The following is a 24,985-nucleotide window of genomic DNA, read 5'->3' on the forward strand; positions in this document are numbered from 1 at the left end:
CATGGCGGACCTTCCAATCAACAAGAACACAGAAGGCTACATCTACGCTGACGATGTAGCCTTCACTACCGTCGGGAAGGGTCCTGCCATCCAAGCCAAACTGCAGGGACAGCTCAACAAAGTCGTGAAATGGAGCAGAGACTGGAAAATGGATCCACCCAAAGGCGTGCTAAAGATTGCAGGACAGCGGTTACCATGGGGGTCCAAGATAACCTATCTTGGACTTACATATGACATGCGTCTAGTATGGCACAACCAAATGGCAAACACCATCGCCAAGGCAAGATTCCTGCTTCATGCCTGCTATTCTCTGCTGTCAGGTAAACTCTGCCTACGAACTAAGGCCACAGTTTACAAGCAAATGATACACCCGGTGCTGACCTATGGATCTCCTGCGTGGTCCATAGCCAGCACCTCGCAAAAGCAGAAACTGGCAGTATTTCAGAATAAAATACTGAGGATAGTGACAAAGGCCCCATACTTCGTCAGAAACACCGCCCTGCGAAGAGACCTGGATACAGAGGACCTGCTGGACTATATTCGGAACCTAACGTCAGGGTTGCTGGATAGGATCCGTCAGGGTTTGCCGCACCAAGAAGTTCAATTGTGACCGCAGACCTCTCCCCGCGGACACAGTCTAAGAAGCAGACGTGGACCACCAGCGATGATCAGTTCCTGCACCACAACGAGGACCATGGGTTAACTTTAAGTTAACTTAGGAAGCATTAGAGGATGTGTTAGGTTAGGATTAGGTTTAGGTTAGAATAAGGCATACGATGTCACTTAAAATCACAATATGTTAGCATTAAGGATCCGTAGAATAAGTAGCAGTAAGAAGTATTGTAAAACTTGTCTGAAATAAATATGTTCAAAAGCAAGTAGTTGAAGCAGTCTTAGTCGGAAAGCACGGGAGATGACTTCGCCCACTGCCTCATCGCCTTTGATAATGTCCACCGCAGTTGTGGTCGAAGCGTCAGGAAGAAATTCCCATGCACCACGGCTTCAAAGCCCGAAAAACATTTCTATATGTGATTTGACCGGCCGTGAAATTCTTCATAGTCTGATATGTCAAATATGTTAAGTTCTTTGTATAAAATTTTTGTGCCATAAAACCTTTTCGTTCTGAAAAGAGTTTTAAGTATGAAATATACCTCTACATCGTACATTTAGAGACTTCAACAAAGGGTTCGACTCGATCGCAACATGGTCCTTTTCAAGATATATGGACCGAGCCAAAGTAGGCTCACGATACTCAAAGAGTTTGTAAAATATATACCGAAATTCTTCTGGATTTTAAAATAGATGATAACCTTGAAACGAGCCGAATCCCAGTTCCACGTGGTGTTCCCCAAGGAGATCCTGTATTCCCGAAGTTTTTTACCCTGGCATTCAAAGATTTAAATAGTTACGATGTGAAAGAACACGTCTCAAAGTCGATGGATCATATCTGGTCCTCTGAGATTTGCCGATAACTTCGTTCTAATATCGAGTGGTTCCAGAAAATTTATTTCAAAGGTCTGATGTCCATGAGTCCATATCCTAAAGGCAACGAAGAAGAAGAAGAAAACTATCGAAGGTATTTAAGTTTGGTTTTGTAAGGTTAAGTAAGGTTTTGTTAGTTAACAAGTAAAATGTGTATTTATTAACCCACATCCTCCTCACTTTGAAACGCTTTTAATATTCGATTCTTTCGAACCAAGCAAACTATCTCTGAACGGGAAAGTAAATTATAGCTATTTTATATGAAGATCATGTATAAGCACACAGCACGTTTCCAATATCCTGGTAAATTCTCATCAAATCAGATAAGTGGTTATCTATTTGAAAATAGGCGTAACATTATTTTTGACTAAAACCGAACAACATTAATGAACCAGTAGATGAACACGTTTTCCGGACAACACATAAGAACATATGTAGCAAATTTATCCTTGCAGAAATGTCCAAACACTTCAACAATGCTTTAACCTAGGATTTATTTTGCAAGAAATGTCCCAAAATGAGAATCTCGAAAACCACATCAATTAAGTAAGTCAATTTTAATTCAGCACATTCAATATTTTTCGAGAATCGGCCGGCATTGAAGCTTTTTAGTTAATTATCCTGATTATAAGAAAATTATGTAATTGCATGTGCGTATAAAAGCAAGTATTTGCTCATCCGCACCTCATAATAGTGCATTAAATTCTGTTTAATATAACTGTTGATTGTGTGTACGAAAAATGTCTTCGACAACTATTGTCGGTAAAATTGCAATTGTGACTGGCGCGTCTGCAGGAATTGGCAAAGCCATAGCAGAGCTTTTAGTGAAAAATGGTGCTATCGTTGCAGGAATTGCAAGAAGAGTTGAACACGTTTGTCAACATGCGCAAGAACTGGCTGGTGAGAAAGGAAGTCTTCATGGATATCAATGTGATCTGACTAAAAAAGATGATATATTGGCAGCATTCAAGAAAATTAATACAGAGCTTGGTCCAATTAGTATTTTGATCAACAATGCTGGAGCTCTCAAAATGTCTGGTATTATCGAGGGCGACATCGAAAAATGGCAGGCTGTGGTGGACACCAATTTAATGGCTGCAGCAATTTGCATAAGGGAAGCTGTTGCAAGCATGAAAGCAAATAGCATCAAGGGACACCTTATCAACATTAATAGTACGGCTGGTCACATCGTTCTCGACTATCCAAAGTTTGGCTTCTATCCTTCCTCCAAATTTGCCCTTAGAGCGTTAACTGAAACCGTTCGATTGGAAATTAACCGAGAAAAGTTGCCGATTAAAATAACCAATGTTAGTCCAGGCTATGTGGAAACAGATATTGTTAAATTAGCATACGGTGAATTTGCTAAAGATGAAACGTGGAGCGCCAGGACAGCGAAGGGTTTGGATGTTATCGACATCGCTAATGCAGTTTTATATGTCTTGAATACTCCTGAACATGTAAATGTTACAGAACTCACTGTGGTGAGACAAGGAAATGCAGTGTAGGGTTGGAGACTTGAAATTAAGTTTATATAAAGCATTTATGAATATGCCACCAATTACTGTAGGTATTTTTTCAATAAAATTAAAAACCGATAAAAATTGTTTTTCATTGATAACGGTTAAAACTGTTTAACTTTAACATTGATAAATGTGAAGAGTTTATGTCTTCGTAGTCTAAACTATACAGGGTGTTTGGTGAGCCGATGTGTTCCATTCTAAAGAATATAGACCAAGTCGCTTTGATTATATTGTGGGGGAACCTAAAACTGACCAAGTCTAAAATATCAGTTTTTGGTAAATGCAATTTTAAACCGAGCCGAAAATTATATTAGAATCTTTTTAATTTTTAAACCCACAATATTTTTCTGGTACACCATATTCCAAATAGCCTCTGAAGAATTTTAAATAAAAAATAATGCGGTACTAATTTCTCTTAAACGGAAGTGAATTTATTTATGAATTTGTATGAGACAAGATCTCCGTACATTGTTTTGAACAACGCACTCTTTTGCACATAAAATATTAATTTTACGGGTCAAAGGTTTTCAACAATCAAAGGCTTTAATGGCATCTAAAAAACCTGGAGGCGGTTAAATATAAACATAAAATTATCGCTTGTTGGAACATTCAGTGGATACAAAATATTACAACTAAAAACTAAACTCAGATTTACTGGAATTTGACTTCATTTCATTCAACTTCATTCAAACCTAAATAAAATCAACTTTAATTTAAAAAATTTAAAGTAGAGGTTCCTACATTACTTCCATGTTCTTGAATACATATTTTATTGATTTTATAGAAATATGCGGTTGGATATGAAATATTCGAGCTTTGATTATTTGAAGATACACCTGGGCAATCAATAAAACTTTGAGGTAACAAAAAGAAATACCAATTCTTCCACTGAAAGCCGAAGTAAAAACAAGTTGTTTTCTCGTACCGTTTGTGAAAGATTAATTTTCAAAATACCCATTGTAATTGATATGATGACAAAAATAATTAAAAGTGCCCATTTATGATACGAACAAACGCTCGATTATAAGCTATCAAAAGATTACAAATTTAAGGTGGAATGTAAGAATTCAAAAATGTGTGTTCGCTGAACTCTATCAAAGTAACTCCAATCACTCCACTGTGAGAGCTTTACTTTAATTTACATATTTTTAGATTTCTTTTTATTTCTCTATTTCTGCTAAAAATTTTGAATAAAACTTACTACCTAAGAAAATACTAAACACAGAAATATAAGTTTTAAATGGAAAAACAAACGAATATGTAGATAATGTATTCAGGAAAATGGAAAACATCTTGAACTACGACATCAATAAATAGACATAAGCTTTCGAGGCCATTCCGTGATTTTCATTTCTTGATTCAAGCTTGCTTGAAGAGTAGGAGTAAAAAAAAACTTCAAAACAACAATACCCCAGTCAAGTAGGGCCAAAAGTCCAGAATCTCGCACTGATAAACAACAGGGTACTCAAACAAGGCAGTAAAGACACTTAAACAAGGCAATAAAACTACATCACCGTGCAGCTCTAAACAAATGCAAACATCCAAAATATAACTTCATATAAATCATGTAACAAAAATATGACGAAGTACTAACACACATCATGGAAAAGAGCAAAAAAAGTTAAATACTGAAACTTTTACCTGCTGAAAAGCTCAACATCCAATTGAAACACCTAAACAAGTATACCAAAAACAGCAAAATCTCAAAGATAGTAAGATAGAACGCCATAATTATACCCATACCAAGGAACTGATTTTATCTGCTTGACAATTTTTCTTCCTTTTGCTTTTTCTCTTCATCCTTCCATCTTAAATACGAGCAATAATCAATCACAGACTAATAAACTTCTGAACTTAAATATCTTTTTTCAACTTCTTTTAACCCTATTATTAGCAACTTATATTGGAAGTTTTCTAGTCCTATTCCTTTTTGGTCCGTAAGTGATTTTGGAAAAATTTCGTGCTGCAGATCAAGTTTCTACAGGGTGGAAAATAAAGTATTGCAAAATTTCTGAAAATTCGGCATGCTCCCAGTTGCACAAAAAATGTATTGTTATTATTTCTATTTTGAAGAAAGCGTTTTTTTGCGTATCTCTTTTACTTACAGGGTGAGCCCAAAAAGTCAGCTTTCTGGGTCTACAGGGATAAAATTTTTCCTATTGGATAAATTTTTAGAAATATTATAGTCGAGTGAAGACAAAAAATTGATGTTGAGAGTTGCATGAATATGCAATTGAATTGAATTGTGGATTGTTTGAAAGTAAAGTTCGTTTTAACTGAAGATCTATCTACCAGCAGCCGAGACTTTGGAGGCAGTTCTTATTTGGATCACTTTTAATGCAAGCCTGCATATTGAATTTTTATCTTAAGTCGACTATAAAGTTTTAGGTTCAACATGAGTTCTGTATTCTAAAAATCAGTCTAAGAACAAAAATGGGATCACAAATAAATAAAAAGTTGATTTTTTTATCACTGTTATTAAAAGAGACAGGCGCAACATTCAAAAAATGTTTCGAGATATAAGGCCTTTCAAATGGAAAACACATTTTTTTATTAAACTGGGAGCATGCCAAACTTTGAGCAAGTGGACATTGTTCCATTTTCTGATCAGTACTTTATCTAAATCACAATTTTTTTTTCAAGGAACACAGATTGATATAAAAAGAAGTTAATCAGAGAAAGTTTCAATCAGAAATCGAATCACTCCCACCAATCACAATTTATTTAGTTCCAAAGTTAGGCCAAATGTAGCTCTGTAACATTGATTTTGTTGAGCAGTTTACTTCAACAAAATGTTCGCATAACTGCGCCCATCTCCATCGTATTGCCATAATCATCAATAATTTCCAACTTCGGTATTCTCCCATTTCCATCCAATCCATTTTTTTGCCAGTACGTCATGTAATTTTCCAGTTCATTCCATCGAATTTCACACTTGATATCAATAAAAAAAATCCAAAAATTCCGAAAGCTCCACACTCCCCGCCATTCTTTGACCAACTTGAGCAAAACCCGATTTTAGCTCAAAGTCCAAAAAAAACTTCTGCCTCTACCTAGCCTTCTCCTCATTTTTAGTATTACTACCTATCAGGCTATTTTTCTTTTAACTATTTAGGTTGAGCTTCGTCAAGAAAATATTTTTAACAGGTAGCAAATAATGAGCACTTTCTCTTGAAGTAAAAATAATATCATAAGTGATTTTATTATGGTCAAATTGGGAGTTAAATTTTTCTATATGGTGTTTATTTTGTTCGTTTTATTATCAAAAGCAAAACTTATTGTAGAGGAATTTATGGCCCAGATAAAAACCATACTACTGCGACAAGCATAAAAAAATATTTTTGCTAAAATTTACCAAAATACAAATTGTTCGCTAATATGAAGTAATCGACTATGGAAGAGGGCTAGACATGTAGCAGCGTATGTATCAAAATAATGCATTGAAAAATTTCACAATTTGGCAAAAATTATAGCAAAACGACGACAAATATTATTGTTAAACAGCTCCGCTTTTATATATAGCCTTCCGCACACCAACCATTTTTACTCTTCATCACATAACTTGAGTTAAATAATTAAACATTCAAGAAAAAATGAAATTCACCGGCTCCGGACGAATTTCATTTAATGTTGCTTAAGAACTCAAGTTCCTGTTGTAATTCCCAGGACTGTCAAGTACATTTAAGCAGGTTTTATAGTAATAAGTAACGATTATGCGACTTAAGCAAAGCTAAACAGTGATTATCAAATGATTCTTAAGAGATGTTACTAGCATTTATTTTCTACTGATTTTCCCTTAGTGAGTTGCATAATTTCCGAGAATAATCCACCGGTTTTGATAGCAGCCACCCACGTCATTTATTTGTTATTGAAATGCAAAATGAATGCGCAAAAGCAATTCATGATAGATAAACACTATCTATTCAAGTAGAATGATGAGTGTTCATATGTCCCATAGTAAAACATCCATATCAGTCTTAAATCACAAAATGTCCTATTCAATTTCACTGGAAAAATCCTGATGAGTGCCACAATGCAGTAATTATTCTGTGAAAAAAGGGGATATTGCAAAAATAGAAAACTATCGCCCCATAAGTTTAAAATAGTAACTAATGTAAAGAGAATTGAACGCTCTTTAAAACGATCTCCCACTTGACCAGGGTGACATCTACTCATCCTAAGGGGTTGAAACAAAAGGAGGCTAAAAATATAAATTTAAAGTGTCCTCCTTACAAATAAAATTGACGGGTTTCCTATTTTTCATATTTTTAACTGGATGAAAGATATTAAGGGTGGGAAGTTTTCAAATTGACACCCGATATATAGAATTTATGTCAAATATGTTAAGTTGTTTGTATAAAACTTTTGTGCCATAAAACCTTGGCGTTCTGAAAAGAGTTTTAAGTATGAAATATACGCCTACATCGTACATTTAGAGACTTCACCAAAGGGTTCGACTCGATCGCAACATGGTCTATTTTAAGATATATGGACCGTGCCAGAGTAGGCTAACGATGCTCAAAGAGTTTGGAAAATATATAGAGAAATTCATCTCGATTTTAAAATAGATGATAACCTTGAAACGAGCCGAATCCCAGTTCAACGTGGTGTTCTCCAAGGAGACCCTGTATTCCCGAAGTTTTTTGCCCTGGCATTGAAAGATTTAAACAGTTACGATGTGAAAAAACACGTCTTAAAGTCGACAGATCATATCTGGGCCTCTGAGATTTGACGATAGCATCGTTCTAACTTCGAATGGTTTCAAAAAATTGATTTCAAAGGTTCGATGTCCAGGAGTCTAAAGGCAACGAAGAAAAAACAGAAAAATATCAAAGGTATTTAAGTGCCGAGTTTTGTTAGTTAACAAGTAAAAGGTGTATTTATTAACCCACATCCCCTTCACGTTGAAACGTTTTTAGTATTCGATTTTTTCGAACCAAGCAAACTATCTCTGAACCGGAAAGTAAATTATAGCTATTTTATATGAAGGTCCTGTGGAAGCACATAAGCACGTTTTCAATCTCCTGGTAAATTATCTATTTGATAATAGTCGTAACATTATTTTTGACTAAAACCGAACAACATTCAACGAACCAGTAGATAAACATGTTTTCCGGACAACACATAAGAACCGATATAGCAGATTTCTCCTTGCAGAAATGGCCAAACACTTAAACAATGCTTTAACCTGGGATTTATTTTGCAAGAAATGTCCCCAAATGAGAGCCTCGAAAACCACATCAATTAAGTAAGTCAATTTTAATGCAGCATATTAAATAATTTTCGAGAATCAGCCAACATTTACCGAGAATAGAATCTGTTACTTATTTTTAAATGGCATTGAAGCTTTTTAATAAATTATCATGATTAGAAAAAAATGATGTCATTGGATGTGCGTATAAATGCAAGTATTTGCTCACCTTCACCGCATAATATTGCATTAAATTCTGTTTAATATAACTGTTGATTGTGTGTACGAAAAATGTCTTCGACAACACTTGTGGGTAAAATTGCAATTGTGACTGGCGCGTCTGCAGGAATTGGCAAAGCCATAGCAGAGCTTTTAGTGAAAAATGGTGCTATCGTTGCAGGAATTGCAAGAAGAGTTGAACACGTTTGTCAACATGCGCAAGAACTGGCTGGTGAGAAAGGAAGTCTTCATGGATATCAATGTGATCTGACTAAAAAAGATGATATATTGGCAGCATTCAAGAAAATTAATACAGAGCTTGGTCCAATTAGTATTTTGATCAACAATGCTGGAGCTCTCAAAATGTCTGGTATTATCGAGGGCGACATCGAAAAATGGCAGGCTGTGGTGGACACCAATTTAATGGCTGCAGCAATTTGCATAAGGGAAGCTGTTGCAAGCATGAAAGCAAATAGCATCAAAGGACACCTTATCAACATTAATAGTATGGCTGGTCACATCGTTCCCGACTATCCAAAGTTTGGCTTCTATCCTTCAACCAAATTTGGCCTTAGAGCGTTAACTGAAACCGTTCGATTAGAAATTAACCGAGAAAAGTTGCCGATTAAAATAACCAATGTTAGTCCAGGCTATGTGGAAACAGACATTGTTGCATTAGCATACGGTGAATTTGCTAAAGATGAAACGTGGAGCGCCATTACAGCGAAGGGTTTGGATGTTATCGATATCGCTAATGCAGTTTTATATGTCGTAAATACTCCTGAACGTGTAAATGTTACACAACTCACTGTGGTGAGGCAAGGAAACTTTTTGTAGGATTGTAAGAAATCAAGTTTATATAAAGCATTTATGAATATCCTACCAAGTACTGCAGGTATTTTTTCAATAAAATTAATAAGCGATAAAAATTGTTTTTCATTGATAATGGTTAAAACTGTTTAACTTCAACATTGATAAATGTGAAAAGTTTATAATAACTTTGTCGTCCGAACTATACAGGGTGTTAGGTGAGCCGATGTGTTCCATTCTAAAGAATATAGACCATGTCATTTTGAATACATTGTGGGCTTAAAACTAAATCTGACCAAATCTAAAATATCAGTTTTTGGTAAATGCAATTTTAAACCGAGCCAAAAATGACATCCGAATCTTTTTTTATTTTAAAGCCCACAATATTTTTCTGATACAACGAATTCCAAATAGCCTCTGAAGAATTTTAAATAAAAAATAATGCGGTACTAATTTTCCTTAAACGAGAGTAAATTTATTTATGAATTTGTATGAGACAAGTTATCCGTACTTTTTTTTGAACAACGCACTGTTTTCCACATATAATATTAATCGTATTGATTAAAAGTTTCCGACAATCAACGGCTTAAATTGAATCTCAAACTAAAAACCAAACTTACATATACTGGTATTTGACGAAGCAAAATCCCATTCTTTGTATATTATGCTGTCAGTATAAAATGCTAAAAACATTCAAATATGAAAAAATATATTTGGATTTCAAAAATTCGAACTTTCCGACAAAAGGGAAGTCCATTTTTTCCACTGGGATCCGAAGACAAACCAGGTTGTTATCTCGTGCCGTTTCCAAGAGATTAATTTAACAACTACTAATTGCACCTGATATGTTAGCAAAAGAAATAAAATTGCCCATTTATGATACTGGCAAATAGTTGATTAGAGTTTTTCGAAGGATTATAAATTTAATGTTGAATTCATAAATGTGTGTTTGCTTAACTATAGCTAAGTAACTCCACTGTGATTCAATTTCCATATTTTGTAAATTTCTTCTTATTTCTCAATTTCATTAATTTGTTTCATTAATTTTAACATTTCTGTGTATTTCTTTAATCCTATTCATCATTCCATTCACAGTTGATTTATATGATTTAATTTGCCTTTTAAAACCATGAACAACTACATCAATAAATTCTAGACTTACATTTTTTTATTAACTTTACTAAGTTTCAGTAGAAAGCCGATATTTAATTGTTTCTAGCTTGCCATTAGTTGATTTTATGTATACGATATATTGTATGAAATCTACTGAAAATTTATCGTGAATAAATAATAAAAAAATTTAAAAAATGATATCTTCGTTTAAACAAATATAAGTTTGATCTAGTACGCGTTTCTGGACGAATCTGTATTATTTTTTAATTATTATTTTTCAAAACACCGACAGAAGATCGATTTTTTGGCGATGTTTTGACGAAGTATGAAACGAATTTGCTACGGATCAGGCTCGGCTCGGGCTAGGCTCGTTAGGTCTAGATGCACGCACCATTATAACTGCACTTTTTCGATACTAAACTGCTTTATACTAGAGGCAATTCCTCAATAAGCGAATATCTACACGATCGCTGCACGATTTACAATGTCTCTTCTAAAAATGCATTTTAAAATTTGATAATTTTTGAATAATAATGCACATTCAACAGTTAGTCTACGAAATTTTCTTTACATAATTTAAAAATGTTCACGTCCATCTAGTAAACTCTAGCAAAATGACTCTGATATATGTTCTGAAAGAAACTAAAACTATGACTGAAAAATAAATCTTCAGAAAGCTTTGAAATCTAGTTTCACACAGTTACTTGAATATTTCCGAGAATGGTCCATGGTGTTTATCGAAAATAGTTAACACGATTTATTTCAAGAGTGTAACATAACTAGTCATCAAATTTAATAATACAGCAAGTCATAACTGATATCACTAACAGTCATTCGCGACTATCGTGAATCGTAGAGCATTTATCAGCTAAGCATTGCGAAAATATGTCTTATTCCATTTCATTGGGACGATTTGTTGGTAAAGTTGCCGTTGTGACCGGTGCTTCTGCAGGAATTGGAGAAGCTATTGCAAAGCTTTTAGTGAGAAATGGTGTTATGGTTGCTGGAGTTGCAAGAAGAGCAGAAAGCGTTCGCGAACATGCCAAAAAGCTGCTTGGTGAGAGAGGAGTTTTGCACGCATATCAATGTGATCTAACTAAGCAAGACGAGATATTGCGGACATTCAAGAAAATTACCACGGAACTTGGTCCAATTAGTATTTTAATCAATAATGCTGGCGTTCTCAAGGTGTCTGGTATAATTGATGGTGACATCGAAAAGTGGAAAGCTGTGATAGACACCAACGTAATGGCTGTAGCCACTGGGATAAGAGAAGCTGTTGCAAGCATGAAAGCCCATAACATCAAAGGGCATATTATCAACATTAATAGTACTGCTGGGCATACAGTTCTTGATTTCCCTAACGCAGGGTTTTATCCAGCTTCTAAATTTGCTGTTACTGCTTTAACTGAATCGGTTAGGTTGGAAATCAACAGGGAAAAGTTGCCAATTAAAATTACCAGCCTCAGTCCGGGGTATGTGGAAACAGATATTGTCAAAGTAGCATTTACTGAAGTGTCTGGAAGTAATAGTTGGGAGAAAATTACAGTGAAGGGTTTGCACGCTCGGGATATTGCCGATGCAGCTTTATATGTCTTATCAACTCCAGAGCATGTAAATGTTAAAGAACTGACCGTAATGTTGCAAGGAAGTCCTGTGTAAAATGGAACATGAAATAGTATTTAAATGGATTGCTCCTACTGAAAAATAATAAATATGCTTTTATTGATGAAGTTTAAGACTTATTTCGTTTTATTAGTAAATACTTTTAGATTGATACCTGATAAATTGAATGAAAATTGAAAATAGCAATCAATTAAATTAACTGATTCTGTTGTTGACATTTATTCTCGGTGAATATCGTTTGCAGCGTCTACATTGAAAACGTTTACAAATTGGTACAATCGAAATGCCCGAAACAAATATACACGACAAAAACCAAACAAGAACCTCTAATAAAGCAACATTGTTTTATCTTGGACACTTTGATCACAGTCAGTGACACTGAATGAAATAATCACCTCCATTTCTTCCAGTATATCAGCTGATAAGACAAAATTATACAAAAAAAAACTCAAAATTGGCTTAATTTTATTTTGAGAGATAACAAGAGCTCACTTGCAAAATTTCTAAAGATTTTTATCGCGTAGATATATTTTAACAACAATTTTGAACCACTTGAAAAGTGTAAGAATGTTTTTTTGATTGTGACAGAATCCAAAAGAAAAACACTTATATATTACCGATCATATTTGCAAAAATAGTAAATCTATTTTTCTCTTTGAATATCATTGTCTAAACAAGAATCGTGATAGCCTGAGTGGTATTTCTATGAGCATGTAATTAAGTACTTATTATGGTCTGTATTGAGGAGAAAGTGCAATATTCTATCTTGAATCAGAAATATCAGATATTGAATTGTTTGATTAAAGAACACGTTTATTTAAAATTAAAATAATTTCTGAGCAACATAATCGCAGACCAAATTTGACCCAGAAATCGAAATGCACAAAAATTTACTTATAGGTCCACTTAAAAAAACGATTTTGAGTTGTGTATGTAAATGTAAATGCAAAAAAAATATGTAAAATCGGGTTTACATTCTAAGAATATTTATAGATCATTCCTACATAGGTATTCCTTGAAACTGGCGAGTTTTTTGGCTTTGGTCACAGAGAAATTCTCAATAAATTTTGATGAACAATCTATGCGAAACTATGGAAAATCCGTTTTTTGTATATGTATATGTTATAGACGGTATATAGAATCAGACTATAAACAGTCTAGTCCTTTACAAACCAACTAGTCCGTTTCTTGAAGGACAAATTTGTAACTGGTCCGTATATATCATTTTATATACTGCCGGTTTTACATATACGGTCATGTAACATATATAATAAAAAATAAATTATCAGAGCGAATTTTACATATTTGTGTTCTCCTAATATTGTTACATAATCTATTAATTAATATACTCGTTTTTAGGTTAAATCCGGTTATTTTGTTAACCACAGCAGAAAATAGTAATCGAAACGTCGAGGAACGAAACGTTATAGTTTTTTTCAAATTAATTTCTTTACTAATTGGAATTTTCTCTTACAGCTTGAGCCTAAGTGTGTCGCAGGAAACCTTCTAGGTGATTCTTTGATTGATCTTTATTACCTTTTGATAAAGAATTCGTTCTTATTGCGAGATAAGAACACTGTTTATCAATTTGTAGTAAAAGACGTGAAAAAATTATCTTTTTTAAAAAATAAAAAAAAACATTTTCAGGCGAAATACCCAACAACTCGTTTGTGAAAACATGAATCCGCCTCATCAATATAGATCTACAATTTTTCCTATATTTTATAGCATAGATTATGAATAAAAATTTATTGGGAATTTTGTTCAAATTGCTTTCATTTTTTTAAGCTGTTGAAAGACATTTTAGAAGATTTTTTCTCGGTGACCAAAACCAAAAACTCACCAGTTTCAAGCAATACCTAACAAGAAATGCTCTATAAATATGCTTAGAATGTAGACCCGGTTTTGTAAATATTTTGTGGTGACAGATTTACATTCACAACCGAAAATCGTTTTTTTAAGTAACCTGAAAAAAAATTCTGAGGCGATATACCCAACAAACAGTTTGTGATTATATAGGAAAAATGTTTTTCGGAAAGAGCTAAGTACTCAGTCGGAGGAAAAATATTATAGTCAATAGAAGGCTGTTTTCATAACTTTAGCAACATTTATTCAGATAATTCACATAATGTCTTAAAAGCTAAACGGGATTATTTGAATATTTGATAATTTGGTTTTTTATTATGTTGCATTATCACGACATTTATTTTCACTACAATTGAATATTTGACTAAGAAAATTGGCTGCATTGTTTCCAGCTCACTATTTAGTTATCGAATTTATGGGTGGTGAACAAATATTTTTTCATCTAGAAAACGACGAAAACCTCTCAGAGTTATAGGGATATAAATTTAAGTCGACCTGAAATTCGTCTGAATGAATCTTATTAGAAATTCGATATTTTTGAAGGAAAAATAAATTGAAGTACTTACTTGACGCCCAGCCATTTACCAACTGGAACTTGAATGTGAATTTAATTTTTGTGAAAGTGGACAGTGAACGGGATTTTTCAGCAACCGTGACAAAGCTTATTAACAAGCTTAGTTTACTAATTAGTAGTTGTTCTAAGTAGGTTGAGCAAAGCGTATGCCATTCTTGCGGTCTGAAAATGTAAAAAGCTTTATTCGGAATACTAGAATATTCTTTTCTGAAACATATTTTGCTCATATTCATTCACTCATGCATATTCTACATATTCATTGACCTAAAAAGCTTTCTATATTGCAAACTTGATGAAAAAATGATTTGAAATGTGAAAAATAGCATATTAATATAGTTTGTAAATTTTTAAAATAAATAAGCAACTATTTGCCTTTCAGTGATTGTACCCTCAGTAAAAATGTTTTACAAACTATTTTATATTTTTGCATAATAATATTAATTAGCAAATTCATTTTTCTTTCCGCATTTGATTTGAGTACTTTGCGCGTTAATGAGCAGATAAAAACGAATTAATCTTTAACATGCAAAAATCACATTGAAACTTTTCATAAAATATCAAAAAATGTTAAAACGAATGAGCAGATAGATCAAATGCAAAACCTACAGTTAAAATATTTAACAAAAGGTTCACTTTTATGAAAAATGATCCACTGTAATAATATAATAATATATAAGAACAAAATATTTATTTTTTTCTGAAAAATTAATGATGGTATACGTCCGTAATTTTAATTCAAAAACTAGGAGATACTTGACGAAATTTGGACATATTTTTCACAGAAACGTTGAATATAAATATTTGAATTTTGAAAAATTCTTCACATTTACTCAACCTCTTTTTTAAATTGGCATTGTTAGCTTAAAAACTTTATTTTATTCACAAAAAAAATCGTCCTATAAAATGGCATTCAATCTCAATTGCGTCCACATTTAGAACAACTTCTGCAATTTACCTTCATAAAATATTCATGATTAACCTGGAATAAAGCACTTCCCTGCTCCTTTGCCATTTCTGCGGTGTTCATGAAGAATATTGCGAATATTTTACAGTTTTTTGTGTTCCATGCATACCAGTTGAACTCATATAATAGCATGTGAAACTGTTCATTCTTAAATAATATATAATAAATTGGAACACTTTATAAAGCATTTATATTTTATTATACATCCGTATACATGCAAGGTTACCTATTATCTAAATATTAAAGGTATTGGGGTCGCTCAAATGCCCCAACACTCCTAAATATGTCTGTTTTGTTAGTTGGACAGGAAATATTTTTCAGATATGTCTAGAAAGTCGGAATAAGCTCATTTGCTCAAACCCACTTAATATTTATTTCAGAGAGTAATTTATTAATTTTAATTTAAAAGCTAACAACAAAAATTATTATAAAACCTATAAAGTATATAAACAGTTAATAAAGTCAAAATTTTTTAGAAGACAGTTTAGAGGAAATATGATTTTTCCAATTGTGTTAGAAATTCTTCTAGATTTTTGTCTTTGGGGGTAGATAAAATGGTTGGTATTATATGTGAAATTAAAATGTTTTAGTGAATTGTTGTTCGCAAAAACTCGCAACCAGAACAAGATATAAATGCACAAAGAAGTTTATGTAAAAGCTGATATTTCCGAAAATTTGTGACATCTTGATGCTTTTTGCTTTTAAATATTTCTTTGATTTTGAAATATTTTTTCTTTTAGTTTTTAAATTACAATTAATTAATGTACCTCTTAAAGAAAAAAAAAGCATATGCACATCAATGAGCAAATTTTGCTTGTAACCTCCTACAAATTTGTTTAATTTATTTTCTCCCGAATTACTTTGTATCTTATTAATATGTATTTACCTCGTCGTCCACATTTTGCCCTTCATGCGACAAATAAAATATAAATATGTGCACAGATATAAACCCAACTTGACCCTGCATGCTCGTATGAAAGGGCTGAAAATTAAAATACTGAAATAACCTAAAATTCTGCAAATATTTTTTGATTATTTGATTGCAGTATATATTAAAAGTATAAAATTTTAAAATCAACCGTTCGCTTTTTGCCTTTGCCGATTTTCTAAAAAATGTCAATTTAATGGCTTCGATTTGCTATATTTGCTTTGGAATTTAAAATTACATTAATTGATCATTTAGACCCTCTTAATCCCTATTTGCACATTACGCTACAAAAGATTTTTAATAATTTTTGGTGCGGCCACGATATTAGTATCTCCTTTACAGCAACTGAAAATTGTATGACATTTATATCAAAGATTTCTAAACAGGTTTTCTGAACGGATGTTGCGTGAAAATTTCTACCATTCATTCAAGAAAAAAATATTATATTCTAAATAACAATACTGAATGAATAATTGACAACTTACTGATGTAACCAAGAATACAAAAAAACCAAGACAGAGGAACATGGAAATGCTTGTACCAAGGCGTAGGACATGTGACTCATTTTTAACCAACCTAAAACATCTACAAACAAGCTTAGAAATTCCATTCTATCGATCTCTACCTTATTATTGTTTGGTGGCTTTTGATTATCGATTTTAATGCGTCTTCCACAAAATTATCACTGCGATTTAGCAAAATGTTGCTTCGAAACTTATCAGCCATGCTCCGCAGCACTACTTGTTGAATTCTGATCAACCACAAGAAGTAGAAAATGTAGTATGTGGCCATAACTGAACTCAACGACATATACACAATATGCGTGTAGATACCCACCAAAATTATGGGTATGAAATGTTCTAAAACCAAAAGAGTAAGTGTTGGAATTTGAAATAGAAGTTTATACGAGTACCTGGAATACCAAAGTAGAGGATAATTTCTTTAATGCTTGAATAAAAGTCGACCTGAATAGATATTGTAATAAGTGCAGTAGCAAGACCAACGAGCTTAGTGCTTTCTTCGTTTCCTGATGATATTCGCAAAATTTCCATTCGATAACTAGGTGCAAAATTATCTAAGTTCCAGGAAAAACCAGCCACAAATTGCTGTCTCATTGCCTTCCATTTTTTATGATATATTAAACATATTGTTATATGACAATTATACTGGAAGATAATGTTAAAAAATGCTGTATTATTATTTATATTTACTTATTTTTTATATTATGAATATATAATTTTATACAGGGTTATTCACGCTATACAGCACGGAAGTTTGCGGCAAAACCGTAAAATCTTAAGGTTTTTTAAATAATTTCATTTAAAAAATACAACTTTGATCCTTTTAGGGTTTTGCGACATCCTGTACATTACAAAAATATTTTTTAAATGTGCGCCCGGTAGGCGTCTCTTAATTGATAAAATAATACTTTTTAAAAATAAAACGGTTTTGCCGCAAACTTCCGTGCCGTATAGCGTGAATAACCCTGTATAATAATATAAAAAATGTGTCTGAATTAAAATGTTTATAAATATATAATTACTAATAACTGGATTGTTTCATCAAAATATGAGTCTTATTTATATACGATCAAATTCACAGCGAGTTTCACTAAAATACATCGTACCATTCTCCCAATATTTCACAAAAGATAATTTTTTTCAAAAACTTTGACCATCAATAGCAGAGGAGCCAGATATTTTTTGATAATAAAAGTTAGATCGTTTCTTTTGATGCAAAGAATGTCGCAGTATCCTTTTGATCATGTGCTTATGGGACACCCTGTATATTATAAATAAGTTTTATTGTTTATGTAAATAACATTATATATTATAGAAAAAATATCAATGGCTTTAAAAAAAAACCGTCGATGGATACTGCTAAAGAAATCAACCAACGTCAAAGAAGTAAAAGTAAGTAAAAGAAAACAAATAATCGAACTATTTTCATTCATATAAAACGTATTTAAGTTATATCATGTAAAATTAGGCAATTAAAAATGATTTCTTAATATTGATCGGCCCTACACTATTGATAACCTTTACTAGTTACTTGTACGAGCCGACCAAAGAAGACAGCAGATGCTAGTTTTATAGGAACTTGAGTCGTTTTCAAAAATTTACTAATTAATTTGAAATTTAGCTAAATTGCTAACTGGCAAACCCTGTTTTTTTGGCATTTAATGGTATAAAACGTGCACCCCCTGCTAGTTAATGAAAAAGAAAAAATAGAAGATAAAAGAATGATAATCTTTAAAAAGTCTAAGTTTTTGTTTATCATTTTAGATTTCGGACACTCTTTCGCAGACTTCATTGAGGTATAACATTATATTGTTATATTAATGTAGCAAAAGTCGCAATTTTAATTTTTCTTTATATAATTTACAAAACATACTCACAACAACCATCATAATAACTAAGAGTCCATAGTCAAGGCAGAACTTTTCGAAACCTGTTCGAAAACCATAAGCGACCAATCCAATGCCCGCAAGAGTATAACTGCAGCAGTTTGCAATTGCCGAGAAATAAACCATTTTATACTTGTAGATATCCAGGCATGTTTCGGTAAAACGAAAATAACATCCCAAGTCTAAAGCAAAGTACATCAAAACATGCTACAGAATTGATTCGTTTTTTATAAGTTAAACTGTAATAAAATGTTTAGCTTCCTTCTTTTTGATATTAAAACAATCGTCAATTTTTTGAACTGAAGAACTAGAAGATGAAGGCGAAAATTTACCTTGATAACGCTTTTTAGTTTCCTTACTTCCAGCCATAGCAAATAAAGGGTTCTAACTAGTGGATCAGCGTTCGGACATCTCAAAATTCAAATCCACTGTTTTTCAACTTATTATTCTGCTTTATGCGTCTTTGTGAGGTTCGGCTTATTTTTTGATCTTCAATTAGTCTTTGGTAAATTAACTTTGGTAAATTAACTTCAAATGGTTAAATATTCCCTTTGTTTCTAAGTAAAACAGGTCGTTTAGATTGTCTCATAGTCAATAAACAAGTAAATAAATGACCAAAACATCTATAACAATGAAAGGAGGGAAATATAAAAATAAGCAACAACAAGTTTAAATAATGCAGCCAGATTTACTATTCTAAATACAGGGTGGCGCGGGATATCGAATCAACTAGTTCAAGTCATTTAGATTTAAACATTTTGAAATTAAAACATTGAACTTTATGTTGGAGCAATTTGAAATTTTCGAAGAAATCATTGATTTGTTGCACGATAGTTGGCACTTTTCTTTATTGCTGCTTATAAGGGAAGTTAACAAGTTCCAACATTGTTTAAAACTTAATACAATCTTGCAAAAATTTGAGCCAAAGACTTTTGTTAATATTAATGTACTGGTTGGAGACGTTGACAGTAAATTTTACTGCACAAGCAGAGCAAAGGATTTTTTAATTATAGCTGCATATTGATAATATGCTGAGACTTCATATAAATTGAACAGATTATTTTTTAATTACTCACCTTAGTGGCATTGTATGTTGTAGTTCTAGGTCGTCTTTAGGAAACTGAAGCGAAATTGAATAGACACGCCTGAATGTTGGGACTATTCTAAGAAGAACGAAGCATAGAAATTATTGAAAAGCAGCTGTATAATGTTAACTCATATTAATAGCCGCGGAATGGAAAGATAAGGTTGTCTTTATTGAGCAGACTACAGCGGTAAAATGACAATGGGCTTAGCGAGAACACGACTGGCAAAAGATAGCTGCTCACCTATTATTAATGCCAACCTGAAAATGGAATATGGACCGAGCCATGGAATAATGGAGATGTCGAAACTCTATACAGTGTAAAGGGCGGTATAATACACTTAACAGTATTCAATTGTGTATCGCTGACAGGTCATTGCTTGTGCATATAATGCAACATGCATGCTTTCGATAAAGTGCCCTAAACAGAAAAAGTTCGTAAATGAACGGTTTAAAATGATTTTTCAATTCAGGTTTTTATTCAGCGTAGTTCATCGGGAGATATGGGTGTGAATTCACATTTGGATTGATAATTAGTTCACATAAATGGCATTATTTTTCTCTGCTCGATCGTAACAAGCATTTTATAATTGAACGTAAAATATTTTGAATGGGAACTTGAAGTGAATGAAATTACAAAAGAAACGTTGTCGGAAATTTCTTACTCGTCATTAAAGTATTGCTGGCAGCGACAAGAAAAGGTTTTTTCACAGTTTTCGTATTCACACAATCGTCAGTTGGATGGTTTCACATTTAAAAAAATCTCTTTTTTTCTAGCAAATCTTTTATTTTTTATGTGCCTAAGTTCAAACAGCCCCTGTTGTTTTCCAGAAACGCTATCAATTTAAATCATCTAAGTGATTTTTTGACAAATAAATGTTTCTTGAATATAAAAACATGTAGGCCGAAATTGTATAACAAAGCAAAAATGACATTGCTCAAGAAAATCAGACCTTCAATTTAATCAATGCTCCAAATATCTTGAACAAATTAAAAAGCAGCTGTAGAAAAAACTGGGAAGCAAATTTTGGATACTACGGGTCCTTCTGTTCTGTTTTTAGCCCCAATCTGAATAAAAGGTTACAATTTAACTTAAAGTACTCTAGATAATTAGTAATAAGAAAAGAAACAGCTACTATTAATAAGTAAAGCAAACTGTTTTGTTGGCTGGCTTATATTATTAGTTTCGCAACAGAGTCTGCCTGGATAGTTCATTAACTCTAAAATGTCGTTTCGGACGTGACTTCTAATCGTATTTTCCAGGAAGAATTACGCTAGTAGGGCGAAATCGTGTGCCCTCTGGTGGATGGATCGTCACAATCTACGAGACTTTAGGGCGAAATCAATGCACTCGATGCACCGGAATTTCACGTGTGGGTGAAGGTCTGTTTTTCTCAGTCAGAAATTAATGATATTAGAAGAAATGTTGAAAATCAGATATCCAGAAAATGCCAGATAGTTCAAGCACTCTGCTTAATTCGCATGCGAATTGAATTGAATCGATATTTGTATGGAAAGGGTGGGCGATTTGCAAAATTTGTTTTCAATGCTTTTCAAGCACTAGCCCTTTACAGTTCATAATACCGAGGGTGGCAAATTATACATTCATATGCGAAATTTGATGGTATGTACAGGGTTAAAAACCTCGAATCATGCCTTATAATAAACTATGTAAAGAGTGTTCGTAAATAACATAAATTCGATCAAATAGGGTCGATTTTTTATAATGATGGGAAAAGCAGTAGGTTGCATAGAGGCGAAATTACACATCCTTTCCGGATGTGCTGTTTAGAAAACTGTATGCTTTTTAGATACAATTTTAACTCTAATTCTTTTTTAGAAAAGATTCAAACAGCGGTATTAGAAAACTCTTTCTTCCCGAGCGAAATACTTTCATTTTTGGGCTGCGCTGTTTCACTGTTCTAAAATCATCATCAGTTAATTTTCCTCATAATTTTTAAATATCCAGTACTGAATTTTCAATTTTTTCGGTGTGCAAGGTTTGCTTTAAAAATTTGTCTATAACAATTTTCAGCATAAAATTTTTGTAGGAAAATTTGTTTTAGAAAGCTGAACACATCTTTTAAAAGCATTTATTGATAAACATTTTTAATAAAAAATCAACGTTAATGCTACTCAATATAAGGTTTTCATAAAAAAAAACAATGTCATTTAGTGATTTTTCAAACTTCAAATTGATTTAATTTATAAATTGAAAAAGTGCATGTAATTTTTATCTCAAATATGAAAGCATACAGAAGACGCTTAGACAAAGCGACACTGGTAACAAATGTCAAAAAAGCTGTAAAACGGAAGAACCATGAAGCACTCAAGCTGTAATAATAATGTTTATAAGGGCCAGGGAATTAGAGCGTTGTCCCGTCAAAAGAAAAAAGTAAAAAATTTCATATCTTGCACAGTAACAGAAATTAGCGCCAAATTTTAAAACAAAAATACCGCAATGGTTTAAAATAGCATTTTTGATAAAGTAAAAAAAGTAAAGGCATCTACACCAATAGTTATTAGACTAGAGATGTGGGGATTGTCAATCTTCAAATAGCTCATGAATGAATAACTGTAGAGACTTGAATAAAAAGAGCTTGTTTTTGTAGAAGATATGTACAAATACAATCAGAACAACAATTTATACATACATTTATACATGGTATATGTCACCAAACCAAAATTAATTGTTATAACTGGGCAATCAAAAAATAGCCGGTTTAAACATAATTTCATATGTCTGATAGCGATTCTTTAAATATACATATACAACCCTATTAAAAACTTAATAACTTAGTGTACTAACAGTGAAGAATGTCCATTTAGCACTTATTTTTAAGATAAAATTTTTATATATGTAGGTAAGTGTTTGCAAGGCTTTACTTCTCGCATCCACAGATTGTTAAAAAAATTAATATTCGTTCTTGTTTTTTAGGTAACTTTTCAAATAATATCGATAAAAAACTCGATATTTGGGTTCTTTCTAAAATTAGAAACTTACATTTGATCTTTGTTTTGATCTTACATGTGGAGGGAGCTTCTTCTTGTACTTCTTCGGTTAGCTCTACAACCCTGGGTGGGTCTTGGCTGACGGTACTACTTTCGTCATATCCCAAAAACCATTTGCGCTATAAATGATGAAATATATATAAATATAATATAAAGTTCGTATTATTGGATAGAATATTAAAGACCCCATTCACTAAGTGATACGCGATATAGGAACTTGTGGCAGTTGTTACATCAAAAGCTAAATTTTTAGATCACACATTTGGGTCCAAGATTCAGCCAAAATTTCATGTTTTCCGCCAACTTTTTGCTCATATCTGGAGAACATATTGAGCGAGCCCTCTTATTTCTACCCCGCTACAGAGCAATAAACAACCCATTTAGGAAGTAAACCTTTTGAGCTGTAAAGCCTGTTTTTCTATAATTGTATAGATATTTAAAACCCCTATTTAGTAAGTGAAACTTGAGTTAATAAGTAGCTGCAGTTTTTACACAAAAAGGAGTTTTGAATATTACACATTTACATGAGAACTTTTCGCCAACTTTTTTTATCATACCTCTCATTTTTGCACTACTGGATAAGGCACTAAATACGCATGAGAATAATGGACCGTTTTCACACGAAATATCACCATTTCAAATTAACTATTAGTTTTAATCGATTTCGGCACATGACGCCGCCTTTTTCGTCATATTTCAAGACAATTTTTTATTTTGTTTTTGTAGAAAGTAAGATGTTCGGAAAATGATGCCAAACTCTCATAGTTTTCTATGATCTTCAGAAAATATCCTGTTATTTTCTCTTAGTAAGTGCAACTAATTCAGATTTCGAATTCGTGTATCAATTATGGAACTATTAATATTAGAAAATCATTCGAATAAATGTGCTTCAAACGTGCACAAATAATTTAAAAGTGTGTAACTAATGTCGAATTACGAAGCAACAGGTATTTACGTAATGTTAATTAGGCAGATTACCTTGAAAAACATTGTTGCCGTTTTTCTAATATAATTGTTTGCAAATTTCTCAACTTTTAACAACAATAGTAGTTTAAAAAAAAAAAAATTCTGTACTCTTAAAACACCGCTAGAGAACACCTCTAGAGGAACGACGCCAATTTTGAATCACCCTGCATGTAAAGCGTGATTAAGTATCGATTGTTGGAGTGTTATTTTATTACTTTCAAACTAATGGCAAGTTTCCTCGAAGATGAGTTATTCTACTTCTTCAGCAGCCTTTCCGGTCCACCCCTGAAGATAAGCCTTCCCTCGTCGTCTCCCCTCCAACCTATCCCTTGCTATTTGGTACCGGTCACTTTTTGCTTTCTCTATTATATCGTCAATCCACCTTCTTTGTGATCGTGCGATGCTTCGTTTGAAAAGTCTAGGTCTCCATTATAGAATGAGTTTTGTCCATCTTGTATTTTCCTGTCTGGCGACGTGGTGCCCTGCCCAAGTCCAACCAAAATGTCTTAGTTTTGGAAAGGTTTATGTTCATTCTTATTCCTTCTGAAGCTTCTTTTAGCTTCGTTAGAATTTGTTGAAGTCTCTCCAGGTTGTTGCTTATCAGGACTATGTCATCGGCAAATCGAAGGTGGCTAAGGGATCTGCTATTTTAGTTTATTCCTATTCGTTCCTCCCAGTTCATTCGTTTAAAAACATCTTCTAAAGCCAGTGTGAAAGTCTCCCTGTCTTACTCCTCGCTGTTTAAGTTCTCCCCCAATTTTAACTTGCAGGCTTAGTTTTCCGCAGATGTATTTTAGAAGGTCCCTATTTCTCGAGTTTATTCTAGTGTTATTCCGAATCTAATGCCTTGCCATAGTCTACGAATGCTAGGTGAATTTTAATCATCAAATCAAATGAAATCAAAATATGCTTTATTGCCACGGAAAAATTCACAAATTTTATGGACAAAGCGAGTAATAAAAAAAATACCAGAACATAAAGTACGTAGAGTACAGTCAACAATGGTAAAAAATTAAAAAATATAAAAAAACAGTACAAAATATAGCACGTACAATCGTTATGGACAGAAGATACAAACACAGAGGTCATCAGAGTAAGTCAACCATCCATCGTTACAAACGGTGCAGAATAACCACATAATTTAAAAGTGGAAAACAGGGGTGAATAGAATCAAGTAGCACCCCAAACCATAACAAGGAACAACTGTTGACCCTGTTTATGTT

At 32.9% G+C, this 24,985-nt stretch overlaps 4 protein-coding genes and 1 long non-coding RNA gene across 7 annotated transcripts; 4 read left to right on the forward strand and 1 right to left on the reverse strand.

Annotated features, from left to right (window-relative positions):
- The first annotated feature begins 1,892 nt into the window (after positions 1–1,892).
- Positions 1,893–3,083, forward strand: LOC109534027 (farnesol dehydrogenase). The gene has a single exon (XM_019899575.2). It carries the CDS (start codon positions 2,223–2,225, stop codon positions 2,985–2,987), a length of 765 nt encoding a protein of 254 aa, XP_019755134.2. The 5' UTR covers positions 1,893–2,222; the 3' UTR covers positions 2,988–3,083.
- Positions 3,084–8,092: 5,009 nt separating this feature from the next.
- On the forward strand, positions 8,093–9,341 carry LOC109534635 (farnesol dehydrogenase-like). The gene has a single exon (XM_048670805.1). It carries the CDS (start codon positions 8,485–8,487, stop codon positions 9,247–9,249), a length of 765 nt encoding a protein of 254 aa, XP_048526762.1. The 5' UTR covers positions 8,093–8,484; the 3' UTR covers positions 9,250–9,341.
- A 1,788-nt stretch (positions 9,342–11,129) lies between these two features.
- On the forward strand, positions 11,130–12,074 carry LOC109534026 (farnesol dehydrogenase). Its single transcript, XM_019899574.2, has one exon. The coding sequence runs from the start codon at positions 11,221–11,223 to the stop codon at positions 11,995–11,997; it is 777 nt and encodes a 258-aa protein (XP_019755133.1). The 5' UTR covers positions 11,130–11,220; the 3' UTR covers positions 11,998–12,074.
- Positions 12,075–14,048: 1,974 nt separating this feature from the next.
- Positions 14,049–24,981, reverse strand: LOC125503636. 3 transcript variants are annotated; one of them, XM_048664353.1, is made up of 10 exons: positions 24,815–24,981; positions 22,789–22,915; positions 19,033–19,323; positions 18,692–18,882; positions 17,207–17,459; positions 16,919–17,153; positions 16,779–16,878; positions 16,252–16,347; positions 15,357–15,512; positions 14,049–14,563 (listed from the first exon to the last, which is right to left on the reverse strand). In XM_048664353.1, exons 3-10 carry the CDS (start codon positions 19,067–19,069, stop codon positions 14,510–14,512), a joined length of 1,122 nt encoding a protein of 373 aa, XP_048520310.1. In that variant the 5' UTR covers positions 19,070–19,323; positions 22,789–22,915; positions 24,815–24,981; the 3' UTR covers positions 14,049–14,509. The 3 variants fall into 3 exon arrangements, with proteins under 3 accessions (XP_048520310.1, XP_048520324.1, XP_048520318.1); XM_048664367.1 differs by lacking the exons at positions 15,357–15,512; positions 16,252–16,347; positions 16,779–16,878; positions 22,789–22,915; positions 24,815–24,981 and adding an exon at positions 19,777–19,836 and having other exon boundaries at positions 14,049–14,333; positions 14,394–14,563; XM_048664361.1 differs by lacking the exons at positions 15,357–15,512; positions 16,252–16,347; positions 16,779–16,878; positions 22,789–22,915; positions 24,815–24,981 and adding an exon at positions 19,777–19,836.
- On the forward strand, positions 18,116–20,934 carry LOC125503650. The gene is made up of 2 exons (XR_007281006.1): positions 18,116–18,206; positions 19,800–20,934. It is a non-coding gene; the product is annotated as an uncharacterized LOC125503650 (long non-coding RNA).
- Positions 24,982–24,985: the final 4 nt, after the last annotated feature.

The sequence above is a fragment of the Dendroctonus ponderosae genome, unplaced genomic scaffold (assembly GCF_020466585.1).
Source record: "Dendroctonus ponderosae isolate FM_Combo_2020 unplaced genomic scaffold, Dpon_F_20191213v2 Dpon_F_20191213_1, whole genome shotgun sequence".
NCBI classification, from domain to species: domain Eukaryota; kingdom Metazoa; phylum Arthropoda; class Insecta; order Coleoptera; family Curculionidae; genus Dendroctonus; species Dendroctonus ponderosae.